The sequence below is a fragment of the Conger conger genome, chromosome 2, assembly GCF_963514075.1.
Source record: "Conger conger chromosome 2, fConCon1.1, whole genome shotgun sequence".
In the NCBI taxonomy this organism is placed as follows: domain Eukaryota; kingdom Metazoa; phylum Chordata; class Actinopteri; order Anguilliformes; family Congridae; genus Conger; species Conger conger.
Genome location: NC_083761.1, coordinates 83,145,099 through 83,171,287, shown reverse-complemented (window position 1 = coordinate 83,171,287; position 26,189 = coordinate 83,145,099). Strand labels below are relative to the sequence as shown.

Genomic DNA, 26,189 nt, shown 5'->3' with positions numbered 1-26,189 from the left:
GCTTATCTGCAAAAAATCATCAGACCCTACACCCCTGCCAGACCTCTTCGTTCAGCCTCCACAGGCCGCTTGGCACCTCCCCCTCTCAGAACCTCCACCTCACGCTCACGACTACTGTCTGTTCTGGCTCCACGGTGGTGGAACGAACTCCCCGTTGAGGTCAGAACTATAGAATCTCTCCCCACCTTCAAGCGCAAGCTGAAGACGCACCTCTTCAAGCAGCACCTCTCCCCATCCCTCCCTACCTCCCTGTGAACCTTAATTGTTGTCTCTGTGACTTGCTTTGTGTATCGGTATTTTTAGTTGGCTAGGTAAGCAGTGTTTGGATAGTTAACTTTGGTCACTTTTGCTCTTGTTTGTTTGTTTGTTTGTTTGTTTGTTTGTTCAAAAAAAACAAAAAAAACAAAAAAAATGGCCCTTGTCCTTATCTTTGTTGTACAGGTAGCAGTTGAAATTGTACTTACCTCTAGGGTCTTTCAGCGAACTTATCCCTGGTTATGGGTATGCACTTTGTTGTACGTCGCTCTGGATAAGAGCGTCTGCCAAATGCCAATAATGTAATGTAATGTAATGTAAAATTAGGCCAAAAGAACAGAACACTGCAGTGATATTCATAACAGAAACCCTGAGTTTCACTTCATACAGCAGAGTTCATTCCAGGGCTCTCTGCTGTAGCTCTGTGTGATAAAGGGGAAGAGGTTTTTGTGCGGCTCTCCCCTCACTCTCTCTCACTGTGACTCTCTGGCACAGTAATACACAGCAGTGTCTTCAGCTGTCAGGCTGTTCATCTGTAAATACAGCTGGTTCTTGCTGTTGTCTCTGGTGATGGTGAATCTTCCCTGAACAGACTGGGAATAGTAGATGCTACTACTGCCAGAGCTAATATAGGCAATCCACTCCAGTCCCTTCCCAGGAGCCTGTCTGATCCAATTCATTTCGTAGCTGCTGAATGTGAACCCAGAGGCTGTACAGGTCAGTTTGTGGGATTCTCCAGGCTTTTTAACTGCTGGTTCAGACTCAGTCAGTGTCTGACATTCAACACCTGGGAAATGAAGAAAGATTTAGTACTCATTTAGAGTCCTCACAATCCAGAACCCCATAAAATAATATTTCAGAAAAAATCAAATGAATGACAGATTAAAACATACTTGTAAAGAACACAGTAATGAGAAGCAGGCCTGTTATAACAGTCATGGTGAAAGTCTTTGGCTGCAGTCTGTGATGATAGTCCTACAGTCAGTCTCCAACAACAGTCCCTCCTCCCTCAGTGCAGAGAGCTAAATGTAGAAGGAAGAGCTCATAGTTTGCATCAACTCCTCCTCACTGGGTGGGCAGATCTCACACTGTTTAAATAGAGCAGTCAGAGCTGTAGACGGGGCTCAGATCATATAGCAGTTATGAGTATTATCCATCATTACAGCCGTGTGTCTCTCTTCCATGGCTGATGACTGCATTATTATTCATAGTGAATCCAGGGAGTTTCCTGGCAGGTGAGGGTGGGAGAGTGGGGCCAGGAGCTCCCCAGTATTCAGTACATGACAAGTCACTCTAAAGAGAGTGTCCAACACAGACAGCATAGGACAACACAGTACAGAAATAACCCTAATATCCACTGGTAAACACTGGACCCTGCATCTGTAACACTTACAAAGGGAAAAATTATTCCACTAACATTATTGTGAAACTTGTCAGAAATAGGTTTTTGATTAAAATTTCAGATGGATTAATACTTATTCTATGATGCTATGACTAAGTCACAGAATAATATGATCTTTTGCAGTAATGCAGTAATAACGTTCAAGGGATTCAAAGTGTAATCTTCTTATTCATCAAAATGCATTTAATAGATTAATTGATTTATTTTCCTCAAGTGTACGATGATTTATTGTACTTATTAAGGATACCACATTATGGTATTATGGTGTGTGTTTTACTGCAGAACTCATCAGGGAGGGTTTTTGTACAGCCCTGCTGTAGCTTTGCTGCACTGTGACTCTCGGGCACAGTAATACACAGCTGTGTCTCCAGTCTGCAGGCTGCTCCCTTGTAAAGACACTGTGCTGCTGGAGGTGTCCATAGAGATGGTGAACTTGCTCTTCAGTGAATCCTTGTAATACAAACTCCCACCTCCGTACATATGTCCAATCCACTCCAGAGCTTTCCCTGCAGGCTGTCGGATCCATCCTGTATAGTAGCTGCTATCAGTCAGGGAATACCCAGAGACTTCACATGAGATGGTCAGAGAGTGTCCTGGAGCAACAACAAGAGAGCCTGTCTGTGTGAGTTCAACACAGTGACCATCTGTGGAGACAGAAATAAAAAAGATGTTTGTGAGTGTATCAATAAGTAATATAATTACTGAATGAAACAGCACACAGTATTCAGCTGTGGATTTAAGCACTTTTAAAAGTAAAATATTGGAACTTTATCACAGAATAATCTTAAAGTTAAATAAAAATATGAAAACAGCAAGGTCACTTACAAGACAAAGTTCCCAGCAACACTGCTAATGCTACAATAGCTCCCATTGTCACACACAGATCTCCCTCTCTGTCTTACAAGTGATGCTCCTGTGTTGGGAGGAGAATTCTCAGGGGCTTTTATATGAAATACTGTGGGCTGAATTTGTTTAAATCTCTGGGGGGGGGGTTCTCCCCCCTCCCGGAGGAGAATTACAACTGCCGACTTTAAATTCAGAATGAATCTGCTCTTATTTGAATATTTGTGCAATGTGATACATTTCATCAAGATTGCTAAAGAATTCTCAGTTAATCTGAGAAACATCATTTACGTTTACTTTTGCAGGGTCCCCGCACGGGCCGCCAAATGACGTAGGGATCTTACACTACGAAATAGGATGATTATAAGAAATGTATACATCGCAGTCCTTGCACAGGGGCCACTAATTGTGTGGGATACGCCCCTACGCGTTGTGTGTAGATTGCAAGTGTTGGTACATATGACGTTTCGTGATAATAATAATCAAATTAACCAATTAACGTTAATTAATGTAGCAGTATAACTGCAAAAAGTAATCCGTCTCATAGTACTGTCATCTGAAATATCCAACCACAAATTTAGCATTTTAATTAATAATTACAATAACCAATATTAATGATTGAACATTAAGATAACCTGAAGGTTGGAAGTTCTTTGAAAGATTGATTTGACTCAGCTCTCATGTCTACGTGACACCAAAACAGACACCGGGTTTAATAAAATACATTTATTAAACAGACGTACAAACACAGAACATATATGGGGTTGAACTAACCGGAAGTTAGCAGGATAAGGTATGGTAGGAATGTGCGCACGCGCACGCATACCTTGGACAAGGGAATGTTAAAGAATCGAGCTTGGGTAGTTAGCTAGAGTTCTGGGTGGGAGTGACAAGAGTGTTAGCTGTGAGAAGAGAGAGACTACTGACGTTGTTTAATTCTATACATACGCGAAAGACGGCAAATGTATTCACGTACATATACGGCTAACAGAATGCATTCAAACGGTAACAGTTGAAATTGTACTTCCCTCTAGGGTCTTTCATTGCACTTATCCCTGGTTATGGGTAAGCACTTTGCACTTAGTTGAACGTCGCTCTGGATAAGAGTCATGGCTGATGATTGCATTATTAGAGCTCAGAGTTTGCATCAACTCCTCCTCATTGGGTGGGCAGATCTCACACTGTTTAAATAGAGCAGTCGGAGCTGTAGACGGGGCTCAGATCATATAGCAGTTATGAGTATTATCCATAGTGAATCCAGGGAGTTTCCTGGCAGGTGAGGGTGGGAGAGTGGAGCCAGGAGCTCCCCAGTACTCAGTACATCACAAGTCACTCTAATGAGAGTGTCCCAACACAGACAGCATAGGACCACTCAGTACAGAAATCACCCTGATATCCAGTGCTAAACACTGGACCCTGCATATGTAACACTTACAAAGGGAAAAATTATTCCACTAACATTATTGTGAAACTTGTCAGTAATAGGTTTTTGATTAAAATTGAAATTTCAGATGGATCAATACTTATTCGATTTTCTATTACCAAGTCACAGAATACTATGATCTGTTTTATCAATGTAGTAATAAAGTTCAACGGATTCAAAGCATAATCTTCTTATTCATCAAAATGCATTTATTAGATATATTTTCCTCAAATGTATGATAATCATTGTAAAGATGTGGTTGGGGGCATTATTTTATTGATTATTCTGTCTCCACGTGATGGTTGTGTTTTACTGAGAAACTCATCAGTGTGGGTTTGCTGCACTGTGTGCGTCGGGCACAGTAATACACAGCTGTGTCCTCAGACTGCAGGCTGCTAATATCTAAGTACAGCACGTTGCTGCTGTCTCTGGAGATGGTGAAACGGCTCTTGAATGATGCTGGAGAATCAATGCTTCCCCCTCCCCACATGATTCCCATCCACTCCATGGCGTTCCCCGGACGCTTCCGCATCCAGCTTGTGCCGTAGTCTGTCAGGGCGTACCCAGAAACCTGACAGGACACCTTCACCGACCCTCCAGGTGACCACACCTGTGCGGGGGAGGAGGTCAAAGTGATGGTGTCCAAACCTAAAACAGGATTAAAGGCAGGATTACTGTGGGTTAAACTGCAGTATGTTTAAATCTCTGGGGGTTGGAGGAAGGAGAAAAACAAGATAAATTCAGAGGGTCAGTAGATCAGTGGCAAAGCTAATGGGGTGAATTCAGAATTAATGTTCATGTAGTTATGATTTGAATATGAGATATTATATAGATGCACAAAGTGCAGGAAGGATTGTATCTGGAACTTTTATTTGCATACAATGAAAATGTATCATTTACAAAACAATCGTAAAGAAATCAGGCAGACCTCTTTAATTCAGTGTCAATAATGAACTGCATGCCTCAGGAATTTAGTAATAAAGTCTGGCAGAAATTCTATGCAGAAATGAATGAATAAATCAGGCTTTCATAAAGCATATACTGTATGTCACCTTTCACATGTTCATAAAACATTCACTAGCAATTCATTAATGGTAACATGAAACTAAATGTCAGTTACATTTTTACCTCAACTCCATTGATACAGCTGGATTATCAGTCAGACAGTCCAGGAAAAGCCTTCTGAATGTGTACAATCCAGCTGGGAATCGAACCCTCAACTTTTGAATTCCAAACACAGGTCCCAGCCGGTATGCCATTGACATATCTTAATTAATGTTCTGGTTATGTGGGATGCAGACTTCACTGAGCTCTTCAATGTTTGTATTCTACCACTACACTCATCAGGGAGGGTTTTTGTACAGCCCTGCTGTAGCTTTGCTGCACTGTGTGTCTCGGGCACAGTAATACACAGCTGTGTCTCCAGTCTGCAGGCTGCTCCCTTGTAAAGACACTGTGTTACTGGAGGTGTCTCTGGAGATGGTGAACTTGCTCTTTAGTGAATCTTTATAAGCAGTGCTTCCAGCATAGCTTATATACCCAATCCACTCCAGAGCTTTCCCTGCAGGCTGGCGGATCCAGGCTGTACCATCACTGCTAACTGAATATGAGACTTTACAGGAGATGGTTAAAGGCTGTCCTGGTTTTACTATCATAGAGCCGGGCTGTGTGAGTTCAACACAGTGACCATCTGTGGAGACAGAAATAAGAAAGATATGTATCTCATTAAGCAATATAATCATAGAAATAAATAGAAAACATGAAGAAGAAAAAAATATGTATATATTTAATATTTTATATATATATATATATATATATATATATATGATATGTAAAGTAAATATAACTGGAAAACATCACCAAAATATTGTATTTCAAAACAGAAAATATTAATACAGCATGGTCACTTACAAGATAAAGTTCCCAACAACACTGCTAATGCTACAATAGCTCCCATTGTCACACACAGATCTCCCTCTCTGTCTTACAGGTGATGCTCCTGTGTTGTGAGGAGAATTCTCAGGGGCTTTTATAGGAAATACGGTGGGCTGAATTTGTTTAAATCTCTGGGGGTTGTAGGATGGAGAAAAACAAGATACATTCAGAGGGTCAGAATATCCATTATGAGGAGCACTGCTGCCCCCTCCTGGAGGAGAATTAAAACCGGAGACTGATTCTACTCTGGAATTGATGTCACTCACAAAGCTAAAGGTTTCAATTCAGAATGAATGCTCTCATAGTTATGATTTTGATATGCATGCTTTGTTATGTATTAAATCAACATTGCACAACAAACTACACAAAAGTGCATTTGAGTGCTCTTTTACTTCTTGGATTTGGCAGTCTTATTATCCTCATTACGTCCAGGCTAAAGCAAAGGGAGGTGATATACAGGGCAGTCCGTGGGTCTTTGGACAGTGGTAGAATATATGTTCTTTTATTCTGTACTCCAGCATATTGAATTGGAAATTAAGCAATGACTACATTAAAGTGCAGACTGTCCCCTTTAATCTGAGGGCATTTACAGCCACATCAGGTGATCAGTGTAGGAATTACATCCCCTTTTAAACAGTGCATTCATTTTCGGGGACCAAAAGTAATTGGACAGTTTGCCTCGGCTTTTTCTGATTACTCAGGTCATTCAACTGAGTACAGGTAAAAGAAAGCTTTCAGTATATGGTATTGATTTGAGGCATTTAATTGTCTTTGGAGTCTGCTTTGTCAATGTTTGTCAACATGAGGGTCAGAGTTGTGCCAATAACAGTCAAAGAAGCCATTATGAGTCTAAGAAATTAGGAAAAAGAAATCGTCAGAGACATGGAGACAGAAATAAAAAGATGTTTGAGAGTGTATCAATAAGTAATATAATTACTAAATGAAACAGCACACAGTATTAAACTGCTGGTGTAACATTTCTGAAAGTAACTTTATCACAGAATAATCTTAAATTGAAAGTAAAAGTATGAAAACATCATGCTCACTTACAAGATAAAGTCATGAGTAACACTGCTAATGCTTATATAGGCATATACATATATATATATTTTTTATACTTTTTAATTTTTAATTCTTGCTCGTGGAAGGAGGATAAGCAAAGTAAGAATTTCATTGTATGGTGTCACTGTTGTGTTATAAAACTCTTGAGTCTTGTATTAGTCAAAGTTACAAATTGTGATGGAGGGGCTGGGCGGAGAGCCAGAAGCGACCGAGGGTGAAACCCTCCTAAACGAACACGCGGGCGTGCTCGTCACTAAAATACCCCGGGGTAACAGGAAATGAGGGATACGCAGACACTAGAAGGACTTTCTCCTTTTGTTTGATTATTTTTTTAAGTAAACAGAAAAGAAGCCAAAAACGGCTAAGCATCCAGATTACCCAATCAGGTGTAGAACTGCCTCGAAGTGGACCTCCATCCCTCCTCTATCTTTTCAGACAGCTGTTTAATGACAGTACACTCAAAGGTGTGCTTGTAGGAAAAGTGTGACCCCCTCTTAAAATCACACTTAAAAAAAAAAAAAAGATTTTTCCCAATTTCCTGGAAACAGTTTTTTCTTCAATCCCCTCCATGTACTGCTGAGCACTCGCCACTACAACCCTGCCCCCTGGTGGCCGGAAAGTGAGCAACGGCCTCCACCCTCAGAGCAGCGGCCCAGTAACCTGTAACATTACAAATATTTCAAATAATGAAAAGAAATATGACATAAATTCTGTACATTATAAGTATCAACAGTTGCGATGCCACTATTTTTAGTAAATATTACCATCGACGGTGTTACATGTAATAACAGAACTGGAATGATATATGGAGCCACCGCAGGTGCAGCGAGTCACAAATTAGCCACAGGATAGTGTACGAACTGCATGGGGAGAGAGATAAAGAGCTCCGTATACAGAAACAGTGGCTGTACTGTTCATAAACATTTTGTCCTATTTACACAAAAATCTGATTCATTTATTGTGCTTTGCTTGTTGTGTTGCCAATTTCTGTGTCAGGTTCTGCCTTTTTCGTTGTCTTGTTTTTGTATAAGTGGTTAGAGTTTCCATGTTATGTTACCCTCTGTGCTCACCATGGTCTGTATTAATTCATTCATTCCCTGTCTTTTGTTTCACCTGTCTCCCACCTGATTGTTTCCACACCTGATTGTAATTCCCTCTCATTACCTATGTATAAAAACCCCTCTGTTTGTGCAGTTAGTTGGCAGACTGTCATGAGCCTTAGCCATGCGCTCCAGTGGTATTTTCTGATTGACTCCTGTTTTGTTTTAGACCGCCGTCTCTTGATTTACCCTTTTGTTCTGATTTGACCCGTTGTGTTTGGACTCTGTTTCCCTCTCTGGCTTTTGATTTTGGTTTCTCCTTTTGTTTGGAGATGTGGTAGTTGGGATGGGGCATTATTTTGTGAATTATTCTGTGTCCACATGATGGTTGTGTTTTACTGCAGAACTCATCAGGGTGGGTTTTTGTACAGCCCTGCTGTAGCTTTGCTGCACTGTGACTCTCGGGCACAGTAATACACAGCTGTGTCTCCAGTCTGCAGGCTGCTCCCTTGTGAAGACACTGTGTTACTGGAGGTGTCTCTGGAGATGGTGAACTTGTTCTTTAATGAATCTGTATAAGCAGTGCCTCCACCCATGCTGATATACCCAATCCACTCCAGAGCTTTCCCTGCAGGCTGTCGGATCCAGGCTGTGTGATAGCTACTCAGTGAATATGAGACTTTACAGGAGATGGTTAAAGGCTGTCCTGGTGTTACGACCATAGAGCCTGGCTGTGTGAGTTCAACACAGTGACCATCTGTGGAGACAGAAAACATGATGGAAAAAAACAATTTTCCCCTTATTTTCAGTACATTATCCTGGAAATAAATGTAATGCTGAACAACAAATGTTGATGACATAAGTATTTTCTGTACGTTCATGTTTCCGTGAATACGACACGTGATTTTAGTATCAATTTTGTTGCATTAATGGTTTGCAGATATGACAAAGAACAGGAAGGTTTTTATCTGGACCTTTTGTCAGTGTAAGAGTGGTGATGTCTTCATAGACATTTACAGAAGTAGTCCTCTTCCACCTCAATGACAGTAGTAAGTAATATTGTGCTATTTAGCCGGTCCAATTCAAACAAATATGAAAGCAGCCTGCTTGTTTATATTTTACATTAAATTTATATATTGTCAGTTGAACATAAGAGACAGTGGACCATTTGGAAAATATTTATGCAGGGTTTACTGGATTTTGAAAATATCCTTGTGAGATTGGTGGACGTTTGAAACATGTTTCTGTGACTTGTCATCATGATCACAATCCAAACCAAATTTTGTAGAGACAGAATAGCATTACAGCCTGCTGGTTAGAAGGTGACTGAAAAGGGTATTTAAAAGATGTCCAAGAATTATCTGGCATCTAATAGTATGAATGACAACTAAAGAACAGAACACTTCAGTGATATTTATAACAGAAACCCTGAGTTTCACTTCATACAGCAGAGTTCATTCCAGGGCTCTCTGCTGTAGCTCTGTGTGATAAAGGGGAAGAGGTTTTTGTGTGGCTCTCCCCTCACTCTCTCTCACTGTGGGCATCTGGCACAGTAATACACAGCAGTGTCTTCAGCTGTCAGGCTGTTCATCTGTAAATACAGTTTGTTGTTGGAGTCGTCTCTGGAGATGGTGAATCTTCCCTGAACAGACTGGGAATAGTAGATGGGTGAACTCGCTGTGCTAATATAGGCAACCCACTCCAATCCCTGCCCAGGAGCCTGTCTGATCCAGGCCATCCTAGAGCTGCTGAATGTGAACCCAGAGGCTGTACAGGTCAGTTTGTGGGATTCTCCAGGCTTTTTAACTGCTGGTTCAGACTCAGTCAGTGTCTGACATTCAACACCTGTGAAAGTAACAAAGATTTAGTACTCTACAACATCTGAAGTAAGAATTCAGAAAAAATGAAATTAATGACAGATTAAAACATACTTGTAAAGACCACTGTAATCAGAAGCAGGCTGGTTATGACAGCCATGGTGAAAGTATTTGACTGCAGTCTGTGATGATAGTCCTACAGTCAGTCTCCAACAACAGTCCCTCCTCCCTCAGTGCAGAGAGGTAAATGTAGAAGGAAGAGCTCAGAGTTTGCATCAACTCCTCCTCACTGGGTGGGCAGATCTCACACTGTTTAAATAGAGCAGTCAGAGCTGTAGATGGGGCTCAGATCATATAGCAGTTATGAGTATTATCCATCATTACAGCCGTGTGTCTCTCTTCCATGGCTGATGACTGCATTATAATTCATAGTGAATCCAGGGAGTTTCCTGGTAGGTGAGGGTGGGAGAGTGGAGCCAGGAGCTCCCCAGTACTCAGTACATCACAAGTCACTCTAATGAGAGTGTCCAGCACAGACAGCATAGGATCACACAGTATAGAAAACATTAGAAACCTTATTCCACCAACATTATTGTGGAATTTGTAGGTAATAGGTTTTGGATTAAAATTTCAGGTGAATGAATACTTACTCTATGTTGCTATGAATGAACTACAGAATTGTATGATCTGGTCAGTTCTGAAATGCAGTGATAGAGTTATTTATCGCTGGATATCATTATCCATAAGAGCATCTACAAAGTGATTGTAATGTAATTTAATGTATTTAATTTCTGTCGTAATTACACAACCACCACACTACAGGGGGTGGCCTTCATTGTGTTCAGTGGCTTCAAAGCATAATCTTCTTATTCATGGAAATGCATTTAAAAGATTTTTTTTCTCATATCACATTATTCAAATAAAGCTTTGGAAAATAATTCAGAATAATTTTAATTTGAAATAAAAATCTTAATACAGCATGTTCACAAGACAAAGTTCCCAGCAACACTGCTAATGCTACAATAGCTCCCATTGTCACACACAGATCCTGTGTTTTGTGAGGAGAATTCTCAGAAATGTATGAGAAATGTATTAAGTATTGGAATTATCAAAAAGTGCTTGTTAAAATATTTTTAAAAATATTTTAAGAAAAACAAAAATTATTTTATGAAAACTAAAAATATTCTTAAAAATATAAATACTAAAATATATTGCCAAAGAACCAAATATGCACAATTACATGATAAAGTTCCCAGCAACACTGCTAATGCTACAATAGCTCCCATTGTCACACACAGATCTCCCTCCCTCACACACAGATCTCCCTCTCCAACACAGGAGCACCCTGTCAGGCTATGCACAGGTGATGCTCCTGTGTTGGGAGGAGAATTCTCAAGGGCTTTTATAGGAAATACTTTGGGCTGAATTTGTTTAAATCTCTGGGGGTTGGAGGAAGGAGAAAAACAAGATTAATTCAGAGGGTCAGAATATCCATTAATAGGAGCACTCCTGCCCCCTCCTGGAGGGGAATAAAATCAGCAGATCGGCAACCTGCTCAAGTTCTACTCATGAGCTACAGATTTACCAAGATCTTGACTTTTTGTGTCCAATGATAATGTACTCATATACAGTCCTCTCTTACCCCAAAGAGTATAGATTACTCCACATATCTCTGTTTGCAGATATGACAAAGAACAGGAAGGGTTTTATCTGGACAGTTTGTCAGTGTAAGAGTGGTAATGTGCACATTTACATTTACAGAAGTGATCCTCTTCCTCTTCCTCTTTGTGCCATTAAGCCAATTCAGTTGAAACAAATAAAGCAGCCTGCTTATTTAGATTTTGCAGTAAATAAACACATAGTGTGTTGAACATAAGAGACAGTGGACCATTTGGGAAATATCTATGCAAGATTAAAATATTTTTAAAATATACTTGTGAGGTTGGTGTAAGTTTGAAACATGTTTCTGGGAATGAATGTTTTCTCTGACTCGTCGTCATGATCACATTGATTACAAACCGAATATTGTAGAGGCACAACAGCCTTACAGCCTGCAGATTAGCAGGTGACTCTAAAAGGTATATAAAAGATGTTCAAGAATTATCCGGCATCGATTAGCATAAATTAGGCCAAAAGAACAGAACACTTATACTTATACTTATACTTATACTTATAACAGAAACCCTGAGTTTCACGTCATACAGCAGAGTTCATTCCAGGGCTCTCTGCTCTGAATGTGAACCCAGAGGCTGTACAGGTCAGTTTGTGGGATTCTCCAGGCTTTTTAACTGCTGCTTCAGACTCAGTCAGTAACTGATATTTAACACCTGTGAAATGAAGAAAGACATAAATATGACAATTTACAACCTCACAAATAAAATTTTACTGAAAATGAAATGAATGGCAGATTAAAACATACTTGTAAAGAACACTGTAATGAGAAGCATTAATGGGGTGAATTCAGAATGAATATTCACGTAGTTAGGATTTGAAAATCAGATTACATAGATGTACAAATTGGAGGAAGGATTGTATCTGGAACTTTTATTTGCATAAAATTAAAATGTATCATTTACAAAACAATCGTAAATAAATCAGACAGACCTCTTTAATTCAGTGTCAATAATGAACTACATGCCTCACGAATTTAGTAATAAAGTCTGACAGAAATTCTATGCACAATTATTGATGCAGCTGGATTATCAGTCAGACAGTCCAGGAAAAGCCTTCTGAATGTGTACAATCCAGCAGGAAAATGAACCCATAACTTCTGAGTTCCAAACACAGGTCCCAAACCTGTATGCCAGTGACATATTTTTACATTACATTACATTACATTACACTTTATTTATTTATTTATTTATTTGAATTAATGTTCTGGTTATATGGGGTGCAGACTTCACTGAGCTCTTCAGTGTTTGTGTTCTACCACAACACTCATCAGGGAGGGTTTTTGTACAGCCCTGCTGTAGCTTTGCTGCACTGTGACTCTCGGGCACAGTAATACACAGCTGTGTCTCCAGTCTGCAGGCTGCTCCCTTTCAAAAACAATGTGTTACTGGAGGTGTCTATAGAGATGGTGAACTTGTTCTTTAGAGAATCTTTATAAACAGTGTCTCCACCCGACCAATATCGCCCAATCCACTCCAGAGCTTTTCCTGCAGGCTGTCGGATCCAGGCTGTCTCATAGCTGCTATCAGTCAGGGAATACCCAGAGAGTTTACAGGAGATGGTCAGAGAGTGTCCTGGTGTTACTACCATAGAGCCTGGCTGTGTGAGTTCAACGCAGTGACCATCTGGGGAGACAGAAATAAAAATGACATGTGCGTCTCATCTCATTAAGAAATATAATCATATAAATTAACAGAAAACTGTACAAAGTACTTAAATTAACTTAATACTGAAAAAAAAAAAAGGAAAATGTTTCCAAATAATTTTATAAAACATTAATGCAAATATATCATTCTCACAAGATAAAGTGCCCAGCAGCACTGCTAATGCTACAACAGCTCCCATTGTCACACACAGATCTCACTCTGCCTTGCAAGTGATGCTCCTGTGTTGGGAGGAGAATTCTCAGGGGCTTTTATAGGGAATACGGTGGGCTGAATTTGTTTAAATCTTTGGGGGTTGGACGATGGAGAAAAACAAGACAAATTCAGAGGGTCAGAATATCCATTATAAGGAGCATTGCTGCCCCCTCCCGGAGGAGAATTACAACAGCCGACTTTAAATTCAATATGAATCTGCTCGTATTTGAATATACAAGTGAAACTCGAAAAATTAGAATATCGTGCAAAAGTTAATTTATTTCATTAACTCAACTTTAAAGGTGAAACTAATATATTACATAGACAAATTACATGCAAAGCAAGATATTTCAAGCCTTTATTTGTTATAATTTTGATGATTATGGCTTACAGCTTATGAAAACCTCAAATTCAAAGTCTCAGAAAATTAGAATATTACAGGAAATCAATCAAAAAAGGATTTTAAATACAGAAATGTCAGCCCTCTGAAAAGTATAATCATGCATATGTACTCAGTACTTGGTTTGGGCCCCTTTTGCACGAATTACTGCCTCAATGCGGCGTGGCATGGATGCGATCAGCCTGTGGCACTGCTGAGGTGTTATGGAAGACCAGGATGCTTCAATAGCTGCCTTCAGCTCTTCTGCATTGTTCGGTCTCATGTCTCTCATCTTTCTCTTGGCAATGCCCCATAGATTCTCTATGGGGTTCAGGTCAGGTGAGTTTGCTGGCCAATCAAGCACAGTAATCCCATGGTCATTGAACCAGGTTTTGGTACTTTTGGCAGTGTGGGCAGGTGCTAAGTCCTGCTGGAAAATAAAGTCAGCGTCTCCATAAAGCTTGTCTGCTGAAGGAACCATTAAGTGCTCTAAAATTTCCTGGTAGACGGTTGCGTTGACCCTGGACTTAATAAAGCACAGTGGACCAACACCAGCAGATGACATGGCTCCCCAAATCAACACTGACTGTGGAAACTTCACACTGGACTTTAAGCATCTTGGATTGTGTGCCTCTCCATTCTTCCTCCAGACTCTGGGACCTTGGTTTCCAAATGAGATGCAAAATTTGCTCTCATCAGAGAAGAGGACTTTGGACCACTGAGCAACAGACCAGTTCTTTTTTTCTTTAGCCCAGGTAAGACACTTCTGGCGTTGTTTGTTATTCAGGAGCGGCACACAAGAGGAATACGACATGTGAAGCCCATGTCCAGGATCCGTCTGTGTGTGGTGGCTCTTGATGCATCAACTCCAGCCCCAGCTCTCCCACACTTTTGAATGGCCTTTTCCTGACAATCCTCTCTAGGATGCGGTCATACCTGCTGCTTGTGCACCTTTTTCTTCCACACTTTTTCCTTCCACTTAACTTTCTATTAATGTGCTTTGATATAGCACTTTGAGAACATCCAACTTCTCTTGCAATTTCCTTTTGAGGCTTTCCCTCCTTGTGGAGGGTGTCGATGAGTTTTCTGCACAACAGTCAGGTCAGCAGTCTTTCTTCCCTATGATTGTGAATTCTACTGAACCATACTGAGAGACAATTTAAAGGCTCAGGAACCCTTTGCAGGTGTTTTGGATTAATTAGCTGATTACAGTGTGACACTCTGAGCCTACAATATTGAACCTTTCCACAATATTCTAATTTTCTGAGATTTTGAATTTGGGGTTTTCATAAGCTTTAAGCCATTATCATCAAAAATATAAGAAATAAAGGCTTGGAATATCTTACTTTGCATGTAATGAGTCTATATGATATATTAGTTTCACCTTTTTAGTTGAATTACTGAAATAAATGAACTTTTGCATGATATTCTAATTTTTCGAGTTTCACCTGTATGTGCAATGTGATACATTCCATCAAGATTGCTGAAGAATTCTCAGTTAATCTGAGTGCTCATTTACGTTTACTTTTGCAGGGTCCCCGCACGGGCCGCCAAATGACGTAGGGATCTTACGCTACGAAATAGTGAGGATGATTGTAAGAAATGTATACATCTCAGTCCTTGCACAGGGGCCACAAATTGTGTGGGATACGCCCCGACGCGTTGTGTGTAGATTGAAAGTGTTGGTACATATGACGTTTCGTGATAATAATAATACAATTAACCAATTAACGTTATGTAGCATCCGTCTCATAGTACTGTCATCTGAAATATCCAACCACAAATTTAGCATTTTAATTAATAATTACAATAACCAATATTAATGATTGAACATTAAGATAACCTGAAGGTTGGAAGTTCTTTGAAAGATTGATTTGACTCGGCTCTCATGTCTATGTGACACCAAAACAGACACCGGGTTTAATAAAATACATTTATTAAACAGACGTACAAACACAGAACATATATGGGGTTTTAACTAACGGGAAATTAGCAGGATCAAGTATGGTAGGAATGTGCGCATGCGCACGCATTGGACAAGGGAACGTTAAAGAAGCTGGCTTGGGTAGTTAGCTAGAGTTCTGGGTGGGAGTGACATGACTGTTAGCTGAAAGAAGAGAGACAACTGGCGTTGTTTAATTCTATATATACGCGAAAGACGGCAAATTTATTCACGTACATATACGGCTAACAGAATGCATTCAAGCGGTAACAGTTGAAATTATACTTCCCTCTAGGGTTTCATCCCACTTAACCCTGGTTATGGGTATGCACTTTGCACTTGGTTGAACGTCGCTCTGGATAAGAGTGTCTGCCAAATGCCATTAATGTAATGTAATGTAATGTAATGTAATGTAACACAAAGACAAATAGAAAAGCACAGATTCACGATTTCAGTTAAAACTAAGCTAAACGCTGTCTACGCCTGGAATGTTTGTTTCGTCTTACGGACTCCATACGCATTGCTGGATCTAAAAGACGTGCTGTCCTCGTAGAAGCGGCGATGGTGCTGTGAATCGATGTCCTGGAGAGGTGCGCTAACTGGGGTATTCCCATGTGCTGTGGGTTGTTGTTTGGTCCGTACGGTCGCTGAAAAGATTTCCGCTGGTCCTTTTTCCGGATGGAAAAATGTGTTTGCTGCAGTTTCTAGATGAGGCCAGATGAGGTGAAGAGAGGGCTAAAGAGGGTCGTACAATGCTTGTCCGAGCTCTTATACTGGAAAGTTTATTGCTCCTGCCGTTATGGTATTGGCTTAACGGTAACTAGATGTATTGCTGGGGTGGACGTCGCGGAAGTGTCTTATGGGATTGTGGGAAATATAGTTATGTGGTCCCTACACTTTGCAAATTTAGAAGCAACACAACACCTACGTTACAGTTATAGTTAATTTCACAGGTAGTGACATTACATGACTCGTCCATGGCTGATGACTGCATTATTAGAGCTCAGAGTTTGCATCAACTCCTCCTCCCTGGGTGGGCAGATCTCACACTGTTTAAATAGAGCAGTCAGAGCTGTAGACGGGGCTCAGATCACATAGCAGTTATGAGTATTATCCATCATTACAGCCGTGTGTCTCTCTTCCATGGCTGATGACTGCATTATTATCCATAGTGAATCCAGGGAGTTTCCTGGCAGGTGAGGGTGGGAGAGTGGAGCCAGGAGCTCCCCAGTACTCAGTACATCACAAGTCACTCTAATGAGAGTGTCAGACAGCATAGGACCACTCAGTACAGAAAGCACCCTGATATCCAGTGGTAAACACTGGACCCTGCATGTGTAACACAAAATTTCTGATGGTGCTTGTGACACTTTACTAACCTGGAAAACAGTCACAAAAATGAAGAGTCAGTTAGACTTGACCTGTTTTCACAAAGTCTCTCAAAGTTATCTTTAATTACAATTATCACAAGTATTAAACTTATCACAAGTATTAAAATTATCACCCCTGCCTGCACTGTCCCTTTAATAGTTACTTGTACTGCTGTACAGATATAACCATTGTCTCTGTCTCTAGACATTTACATCTTGTTCATAGAACACTCAAAATAAAATGGTCACTATCAAAAACAATATCTTCCCCATACACTTTCCATATCTCTATTCACTAGACATTTATATCTTGTTTATAGACACTCAAAATGAATGGTCATTTCTAAACATGTGTCTATATTCTGCATCAGCATCCTCAATGCACTTTACATACTTCCCAGTATCCTCGGACATGCATCACAGTGATGAATAATTAACTTGCATATTATTCTATAGTTTAAATTGAACCCTTCATTAAACTTGAAACTATTGAGCCAGCCAAAAATATAAAATTAAAAGGAATGGAATACGTGGAGCCATTTACAGGACAGGATACAAAGCTATCAGCACCGAGTGCTGAATCCTGTTGTCTCTACAACAACGACACATAACGTTAATTGGAGAACAGAATACGTTAATGTTAGCTAGAATAGCGGCAGTGCCAATCTGGGCTACCTTTACATAAGTAACTGAATTCATATCCAAACGAGTATGAGCATATGCCCTTGGTAGCTAACATTACCTAATTTCGCGCCAAACAGGAAAACAAGCAATGTTCGCTAACTTTCCAAATGTCACAGGAAAACTAACGTAGGGCTAACGTTAACTTTGCTAACGTTAACTTTGCTTAGTAACGGTAAAATTAATTCAAATAAGTTATATAGTTAGCTAGCGTTCGGAGCATTCATAACATTACTGGCTGACGTTAGCTAACTTCTCACATCTTAGTTAGCCTACATTAGCTAATTTACACTAAACTAGACAAACTGGACATTCACCAATCTGACAAACGTATATCAAACTCTATACTGATTTTATAAAACAGAATTACACAATACATGGTGCTTGTGATACTTTACTAACCTGGAAAACAGTCACAAAAATGAAGAGCCAGTTAGACTTGACCTGTTTTCGCGAAGTCTCTCAAAGTTAAGGAGAGCCCTCCCCAAGTCCAATACCTAGACTCAACCATGTCACAGCGCCATCTGGTGTCGTGTAATTGCTATTACAGGCAATTTAGGTATAATCATTATCGTGAAACAAATAGACAGATTTTACCTGTAAAATAAAATTATAAGCTCGCAAAAATAACATCACTAATGTGATCACATTTTAGTGGGCATCACACGCTCCCTGACAAAATAAAAAATGGCTCCTGGCATTTTCCTTAAACCTTTCTTATCTAACAAGTATCATAGGTGAGGTGTATGTAATAGGTGTGCGATAGTGGTAAGGTGAGTGTGGTGTCTGGGTGTAGAACATGGGGTGTGAATATTGCATGCACATAGGTAGTATGGGTGGTAAGTATGGTAGGAATGGGTGTGTAGAGGAAGTGTAGTGAGGTGAGTCCACGACAGGTGAGTATGGCCCTGTGTGTCCAACTACTGAGTTGACTGTGGCTTGTGACTGCACAGATGGCTCACCTAGTGACTCATATGTCAGTATCTGTCGTGGTTTCCTCTCACAAGTAGACCTTCTAACCTCTGAGTGTGTGTGCTCTACAGGAGGGGTCAGGGGCCGGTCTACATCTTCTTCCTCAGGTCTGGTGAGGGTAGCTAAGTCTAGATCAGTGTCTTGTCCCTCCTCGGCTTCACTTTCCTCAGGTAACGGCACAGGATTTGCTAAGGATTTTCTCTTTGCAGGCGTAGTTGGGGCTGCTGGGTTTGGTCCTCGGAGAGGTTCCCTCGGTCTCTTCTCTGTTTCACGTGTTCGGAGCCAGTATCCTGAGTTACAGTCATCCTCTGACTCATCTTCACCGTTGTCACTTGTGTCTGGTTGTATCTGATTGTCTGTGATCTTCTCTCGATTGCCTTTGTGGTGTCTTTTCCTTTCAGGGACAGGCCTGGTCTGAGGTGGCGTGTTCTCAACAGGTAAGTCGTTGACCAGTAGTAGGAGGTTGCGGTGCAGTGTTCTGGTTTTCCGCTTGTCTCCGGTTTCAGGACAGACAATGTACACTGGACTATCAGGGAGTTGGTTTCTGACTGTGTAGATAGTCTTTTCCCAGTACGATCTTAACTTGCCGGGTCCACCGCGTTCACTGAGATTCCTGACTAGAACTCTGTCTCCTGGTTGTAGTGCTCCTCCTTTGGCTTTCTTGTCATATGTCACTTTGCCCTTTGCACTGGACTGTTTGCCATTTTCACAGGCGATTCTGTAAGCTTCTGACATTCTCTCTGGGTGAGTATCCGGTAGATTTGTGTCGCGTGCAGTTATATGTGTGGATAACATGCAGGAGGTGGTCCTTCCACCGCAGCTTCTCACTGTCCGTCAGTGTCCTCAGCATCTGGAGTATAGTGTGGTCAGACGTTCAGCTGGGTTGCCCTGTGGGTGGTAGGGTGATGTTCTTGAATGTCCCACTCCAGACAGTTCTTGCAGTCTTTGAAACAGCTTGTTTTCAAATTCATGCCCCTGATCGTGGTGTAGTTTGGACCGATATCCAAATCGGGGTATGAAGTCACTGAAAATCCTCTCAGCTGCTGTTTTTCCACTCTTGTTCTTGGTGGGGTAGGCCATACCAAATGTATCATTTACAAAACAATCGTAAAGAAATCAAGCAGACCTCTTTAAATCAGATGCTCCTGTGTTGGGAGGAGAATTCTCATGGTCTTTTATAGGAAATTGTGGGCTTATATAATTTGTTTAAATCTCTGGGGGTTGAAGGAAGGAGAAAAACAAGATAAATTCAGAGGGTCAGAATATCCATTATGAGGAGCACTGCTGCCCCCTCCTGGAGGAGAATTAAAAGAGCAGACTGCTTCCTCAAATTTAACACTTTAAATTAGATACATTATAATGTGTTTTTACCATGATGAAAATCGAATTAAATGTTATCCTCCTGTTCCAGGATAAAACCTATGTTGCTTTACTGAGATTCAAAGTAGAATCCTCTGATTCATTTCAAAATTCAAAATTATTGTTTTATGCTCAATTTCTATTTAAAATATTTAGCTTGATCAAATAACCAAGACTACATTTTGGAGCATGTTTTGTATTTAGTACATGCCATAGAATATTAGTCAGAAATATTATTCACACATGCTCTATGCTCTATACCTAAATCTAGATTCACACTGTGTAATCAAGCTAAAGATGTGTGTTCATTGTGTCTTCCTTTTCAAACATTCACTCGTTACTCAAGCTGTTGCTCATTCAGAAACTGATGGGACCTCACGAGGACATAATTGAATGTTTATAATTTCTTTGTTTTAAAAGTTTTATTGAAATGGTTGTATTAAATGTATTTGTTATGTTCTATAAAATGAATGTCAATGTCGCAGGCACAGTAATACACAGCTGTGTCTCCAGTCTGCAGGCTGCTCCCTTTCATAGTTGAGTTACAGGAGAAGAACAATAACAGGAAATATCTCCAGTGTGATGAACTGAGGCCACACAGCACATGCTGCCTGTTAAATCATCTGTGGAGGGTTTCTGTACAGCAGGGCTGTAATCTGTTTCACTGTGGCTCTCGAGCACAGTAATACACAGCTGTGTCTGAGGGCTGGAGGTCTGTGATGTCTAAGTAAGCAATGCTGTTGGATGAATCTTCTGTCACTTTGAAACGACTGTGGAAGGAACCACTGTAAGATCCAACCCATTGCAGCCCTTTGCCTGGAGCCTGTCGAACCCAGTGCACGCTGTAGCTGCTGAGAGAGAATCCAGTAATTTTACAGGAGAGCCTGACGGATTCTCCAGGCTTCTTCACCTGTGGATCAGACTCCGTCAGTGTGGGGTCACAGTGAGCATCTGCAGAAGGGGACAAAGCACAGGTTCACAGCAGTTCTGTAGCCATCGCTGTTTCAGCTGCTGCGAGACAGGGGAAGAGAGGGAATAAAATCAGGGTTCTTACATTCAAAGGCAAACAGCAAAGCTGTGATGAACACAAAGGTCTCCATTTTATTTCATCCACAGCAACAGAAAGACAGGAAGTGACCCGTGCAGCTCATCAGTGAATATGAGCTCAAACGGCTGTGTTTTAAAGAGCGTGGGGATGTTATATTTGCATATCTGCCTCTCATAACAATTTACATTTACATACAGTATATATGTATAGAAGTACTTGTTTGGTCTGAATTTTCCAGAAATATTATTTGGATTTTACTAGATTACAGTGTTGCAATTTATACTTTATGCATTTAAAATCAAATTAAGAAACTAAATCAGGTGTCAATTGGTGTTTTGATTGAATTTCTTTGAAAAAGTATATGATGATAAAATTTCAAATATTTGCATGACACTGGTCTGACTGACCCATGAATGCACTATTTGTGTTCATGATGAATTTACAGTGTAATTACTGAAGCTAAAAGTAGCGGTGAGCTTTAGACAGTCTGAAATTTTAGCAGTGAAGTAGTGAATTTTAGTCATCTGATTCACACTGAGCAAACTGGACATTCATTTTACATGTTTGTTGAAAATATATGTTTTTGGTGGAAATGTAACTTTTCACAATTTCCACCAAATTATTACAATTCCAAGACTGTGTAGCAGTAGGCAGATGCGTGCGGCAATAGGAAGCCAGTGGAGGCCAATGAGAAGCGGGGAGGCCAATGAGAAGCGGATGTTTAATTCATGATCTACAGATTTACCAAGATCTTTGAATCTGGACTTTTTGTGTCCAATGATAATGTACTTATTTACAGTCCTCCCTTACACCAAAGAGTATAGATTACTCCACATTTCTCTGAAATCTACATACCAAAAAAGTATTCCAAAAACAATTTTCCCCTTATTTTCATTACATGGAAATAAATGTAATGCTGAAAAACAAATGTAAACAAAAGCAGATTTTTGTGTATGCTTATGTTTCTGAAAATATGACAGATGATTTTTGTATAAAATGTGTTGAATTAATATTTTGCAGATATGACAAAGAACACGCAGGGTTTTAAAAGTTAAACTTTTTTCAGTGTAAGAGTGGTAATGTGCACATTTACATTTACAGAACTAGTCCTCTTTCCCCTCAGTGACAGTAATAAGAAGAATTGTGCCATTAAGCCAATACAGTTCAAACAAAGCAGCCTGTGTATTTATATTTTACAGTAAATAAACATATAGTGTGTTGAACATAGATAAGAGATAGTTGACCATTGTGGAAACATTATGCAAGGTTTACTGGAGTTTTAAATATGCTTGTGAGGTTGGGGTAATTTTGAAACACATTTCTCTGGCGTGTCCTCATGATCACAATCCATACCGAATACTGTAGAGACACAACAGCATTATTGTCTGCAGTTTAGAAGGTGACTCTGAAAGGTATATACAAGATGTTCAAGAATTAACCAGCACCTATAAGCATGAATTAGAGTAAAAGCACAAAACACATCAGTGATATTAAAAACAGAAACCATAAGCTTCACTTCATACAGCAGAGTTCATTCCAGGGCTCTCTGCTATAGCTCTGTGTGATAAAGGGGAAGAGGTTTTTGTGCAGCTCTCCCCTCACTCTCTCTCACTGTGGGTCTCTGGCACAGTAATACACAGCAGTGTCTTCAGCTGTCAGGCTGCTCATGTGTAAATACAGCTGGTTCTTGCTGTTGTCTCTGCTATTTGTGAATCTTCCTTGAACAGACTTAGAGTAGTATTTATTATCACTGTCAAATTCAATGATTGAGATCCACTCCAGCCCCTTCCCAGGAGCCTGTCTGATCCAGCCCATCCAGTAGCTGCTGAATGTGAACCCAGAGGCTGTACAGGTCAGTTTGTGTGACTCTCCAGGCTTTTTAACTGCTGGTTCAGACTCAGTCAGTGTCTGACCTTCAACACCTGTGAAATGAAGAGAGACATAGTCTTCACAATCCACAACCTCACAAAATAACATTTCAGTAAAAATTAAATGAATGGGAAATTAAAACATACTTGTAAAGAACACTGTAATGAGAAGCAGGCTGGTTATAACAGTCATGGTGAAAGTCTTTGACTGCAGTCTGTGATGATAGTCCTACGGTCAGTCTCCAACAATAGTCCCTCCTCCCTCAGTGCAGAGAGGTAAATGTAGAAGGAAGAGCTCAGAGTTTGCATCAACTCCTCCTCACTGGGTGGGCAGATCTCACACTGTTTAAATAGAGCAGTCAGAGCTGTAGACGGGGCTCAGATCATATAGCAGTTATGAGTATTATCCATCATTACAGCCGTGTGTCTCTCTTCCATGGCTGATGACTGCATTATTATTCATAGTGAATCCAAGGAGTTTCCTGGCAGGTGAGGGTAGGAGAGTGGAGCCAGGAGCTTCCCAGTACTCAGCACATCACAAGTCACTGTAATGAGAGTGTCCAACAGAGACAGCATAGGACCACTCAGTACAGAAAGCACCCTGATATCCAGTGGTAATCACTGGACCCTGCACTTACAAAGGGATTCATTATTACATTAACATTATTGTGAAACTTGTCAGTAATAGGTTTTTGATTAAAATTTCAGATGGATTAATACGTATTCTATGATGCTATGACCAAGTCACAGAATAATATGATCAGTTTTTTCAATGCAGTAATACAGTTCATGGGATTCAAAGTGTAATCTTCTCATTAATAAAAATGCATTTAATAGATTTATTTTGGTTGTTGGGTTGGGGCATTTTTTTATTGTACTTATTAAGTATACCACATCATATGTGGTATATGAGACTTTACAGGAGATGGTTAAAGACTGTCCTGGTGTTACTATCATAGAGTCCTCCCTTACCCCAAAGAGTATAGATTACTCCACATATCTCCAAAATCTACATACCAGTAAAGTAAACCATTTCCCCTGATTTTCAGTTCATGATCCTGGACATAAATGTAATGCTGAAAAACAAATGTAAAAAAGCAGATTTTATGTGTATGTCTGTGTTTCCCAGAATAACACAGATGATTTTAGCATCAAATGTGTTGCATTCATGGTTTGCAGATATGACGAAGAACAGGAAGGGTTTTATTTGTACCTTTTGTCAGTGTAAGAGTGGTAATGTGCACATTTACTTTCACCTCAATGACAGAAATGAGAAATATTTTGCCATGAAGCCAATTCAGTGGAAACAAATATGAAAGCAGCCTGCTTATTTAGATTTTGCAGTAAATAAAAATATAGTGTGTTGAACATAAGAGACAGTGGACCATTTGGGAAATATTTATGCAAGATTTGAAGATTTTTAAAATATCTGTGGTCTAAGGTTGGTGTTAGTTTGAAACATGTTCCTGGGAATGTATGTTTTCTCTGACTTGTCGTTGTAGGGACTACAACTTCCACATTCCCACAGGAGAATTCTGCGACGTCCACCACGAATGACGTCTAACTTGGTTCAGCCAATCCCGTAATGGCGGGAGCAATAAACGGTCCCGTATAAGAGCAAGACACATTCTTGGGATCTCTCTTCTGCTTCTTCTGGCTCTTCTGCTTTTTCTGCCTCTTCTGTTTCTTCTCTTGGACGCACCCTTTTTGGGCATTCGCTTCAGCTCATCTGCTCCGAGACTCGGACAGAGGCTGGATGCTGCACAGCGCACTACCAGGCCTACGGACACACCCAGTTACCTCGCGGTAACTTCGTCGCCTATAGCGAGTGGAAACTGGTGTACGCGGAACGCTACATCAGTTTACTCCTGCAAAGCTCACAACGAAACAGCAACGAACTTTTACACCTGAAAAAGGACCAACGAACATCCTTCCAGCAACCGAGTGGACCAGACGACAGCGCGCGGCTAAGACGCCCCAGCCTGCGCATCTCTCCAGGACACGCATTCACAGCACCATCGCGGCTCCTATAAGGCCAGCACGTCTTTTGGATCCAATGCGTATGGACTCAGTAAGAGAACAAACATTCAGGCATAGCCAGTGTTTAGTTTAGTCTTAACTGTTTTTGTGGATCTGTGTTTCAATATTTACCATCCAACCATTGTAATGTGTTTGGTTAGCTACATATATATGTACGTGAATTGATTCGCCGTCTTTTGCGCATATATAGAGTAAAACTACGCAAGTAGTCCCTTCTCACAGCTAACTCTAACTCATTACCACACCCAGAACTCTAGCGACACGCGCGCTTGCGCGCGCCACACACACGCACACACACATACCCAACTAAATTTCCTTACTAACTTCCCGTTAGTTTATCTGTTATGTGTTTGTATGTTTGTTTAATAAATATATTTTATTAAACCCCGGTGTCCGTTTTGGAATCGCATAGACATGAGAGCCGAGTTAAAGCAGTCTTTCGAAGAACTTCCAACCTTCAGGTTATCGGTATGTTTAATCATTAAAATTAGTTATTTTAATTATTAATTAAAATACTAAATTTGTGGTTAGATATTTCTGATAATAGTAATTTTATGAGACTGATTACTTTTTGCAGTTATACTGCTACACAACGTTTAACTGGCGCCCCGGTTTCGTAGAGAGTAAAATCCCTGCGTTATTTGGCGGCCCGTGCAAGGACCCTACATAATTTGGAGTCCCGTGCGAGGACCCCTACATATTTTGGCGCCCCGTGTGAGGAAGACTAGCTTTGGCTCAAATTTCATGTCTTGTGACTTCATAACGAATTCCCCTTCCTAATTTGGAGCTCTGCGTGAGAAAGACGAGCTTTGGCTCATGTCACGTGACTCCAGAACGAATTCTCGACATTCTTTCTCAGCTAAATTGCCACCAGTGCATTTTTTTGAAAATACCGCTAGATGTCACCCTTGTACCATTTTTGAAAGCCTGCATGAGCCGCTTTCTCAATATACTGCCCCCTCGTGTAACATTGTGGCATTACATTCGTAATCTTACACGGTAGTTTGTTGATTGGCATTTACCTTCCGGTATAATACGTATTATCAATAATAGTATTATTAGCCGCACTGTATTATTAATTATAATTACTTTGTCAAAGTAATTTTAATAATTAATTGAATTTTACATTTAAATCCAAATTTAATTGTAATTTCAACCAATCACATTCTGGTATTTAGGATTAATGTGATCAGCATCACAGTTCCTATTTTACGGTCTTAATA

General features: G+C 40.3%; 4 gene segments (V, D, J or C); all 4 read right to left on the bottom strand.

Annotated features, from left to right (window-relative positions):
- Window positions 1-740: 740 nt before the first annotated feature.
- LOC133122875 (immunoglobulin heavy variable 3-48-like) lies at window positions 741-1,194 on the bottom strand (the record flags this gene model as incomplete). The annotated part of the segment is given in 2 exon segments: window positions 741-1,042; window positions 1,149-1,194. Coding segments are annotated over 2 exon segments (348 nt in total), but the record flags the coding sequence as incomplete, so codon positions are not given.
- A 408-nt stretch (window positions 1,195-1,602) lies between these two features.
- LOC133121377 (immunoglobulin heavy variable 4-38-2-like) lies at window positions 1,603-2,564 on the bottom strand. The segment is given in 3 exon segments: window positions 1,603-1,635; window positions 2,003-2,301; window positions 2,483-2,564. Coding segments are annotated over 3 exon segments (378 nt in total).
- Window positions 2,565-4,203: 1,639 nt separating this feature from the next.
- On the bottom strand, window positions 4,204-5,182 carry LOC133121376 (Ig heavy chain V region 914-like). The segment is given in 2 exon segments: window positions 4,204-4,571; window positions 5,089-5,182. Coding segments are annotated over 2 exon segments (462 nt in total).
- Window positions 5,183-20,671: 15,489 nt separating this feature from the next.
- LOC133121375 (immunoglobulin heavy variable 1-24-like) lies at window positions 20,672-21,110 on the bottom strand. The segment is given in 2 exon segments: window positions 20,672-20,961; window positions 21,065-21,110. Coding segments are annotated over 2 exon segments (336 nt in total).
- Between the last annotated feature and the right edge of the window lie 5,079 nt (window positions 21,111-26,189).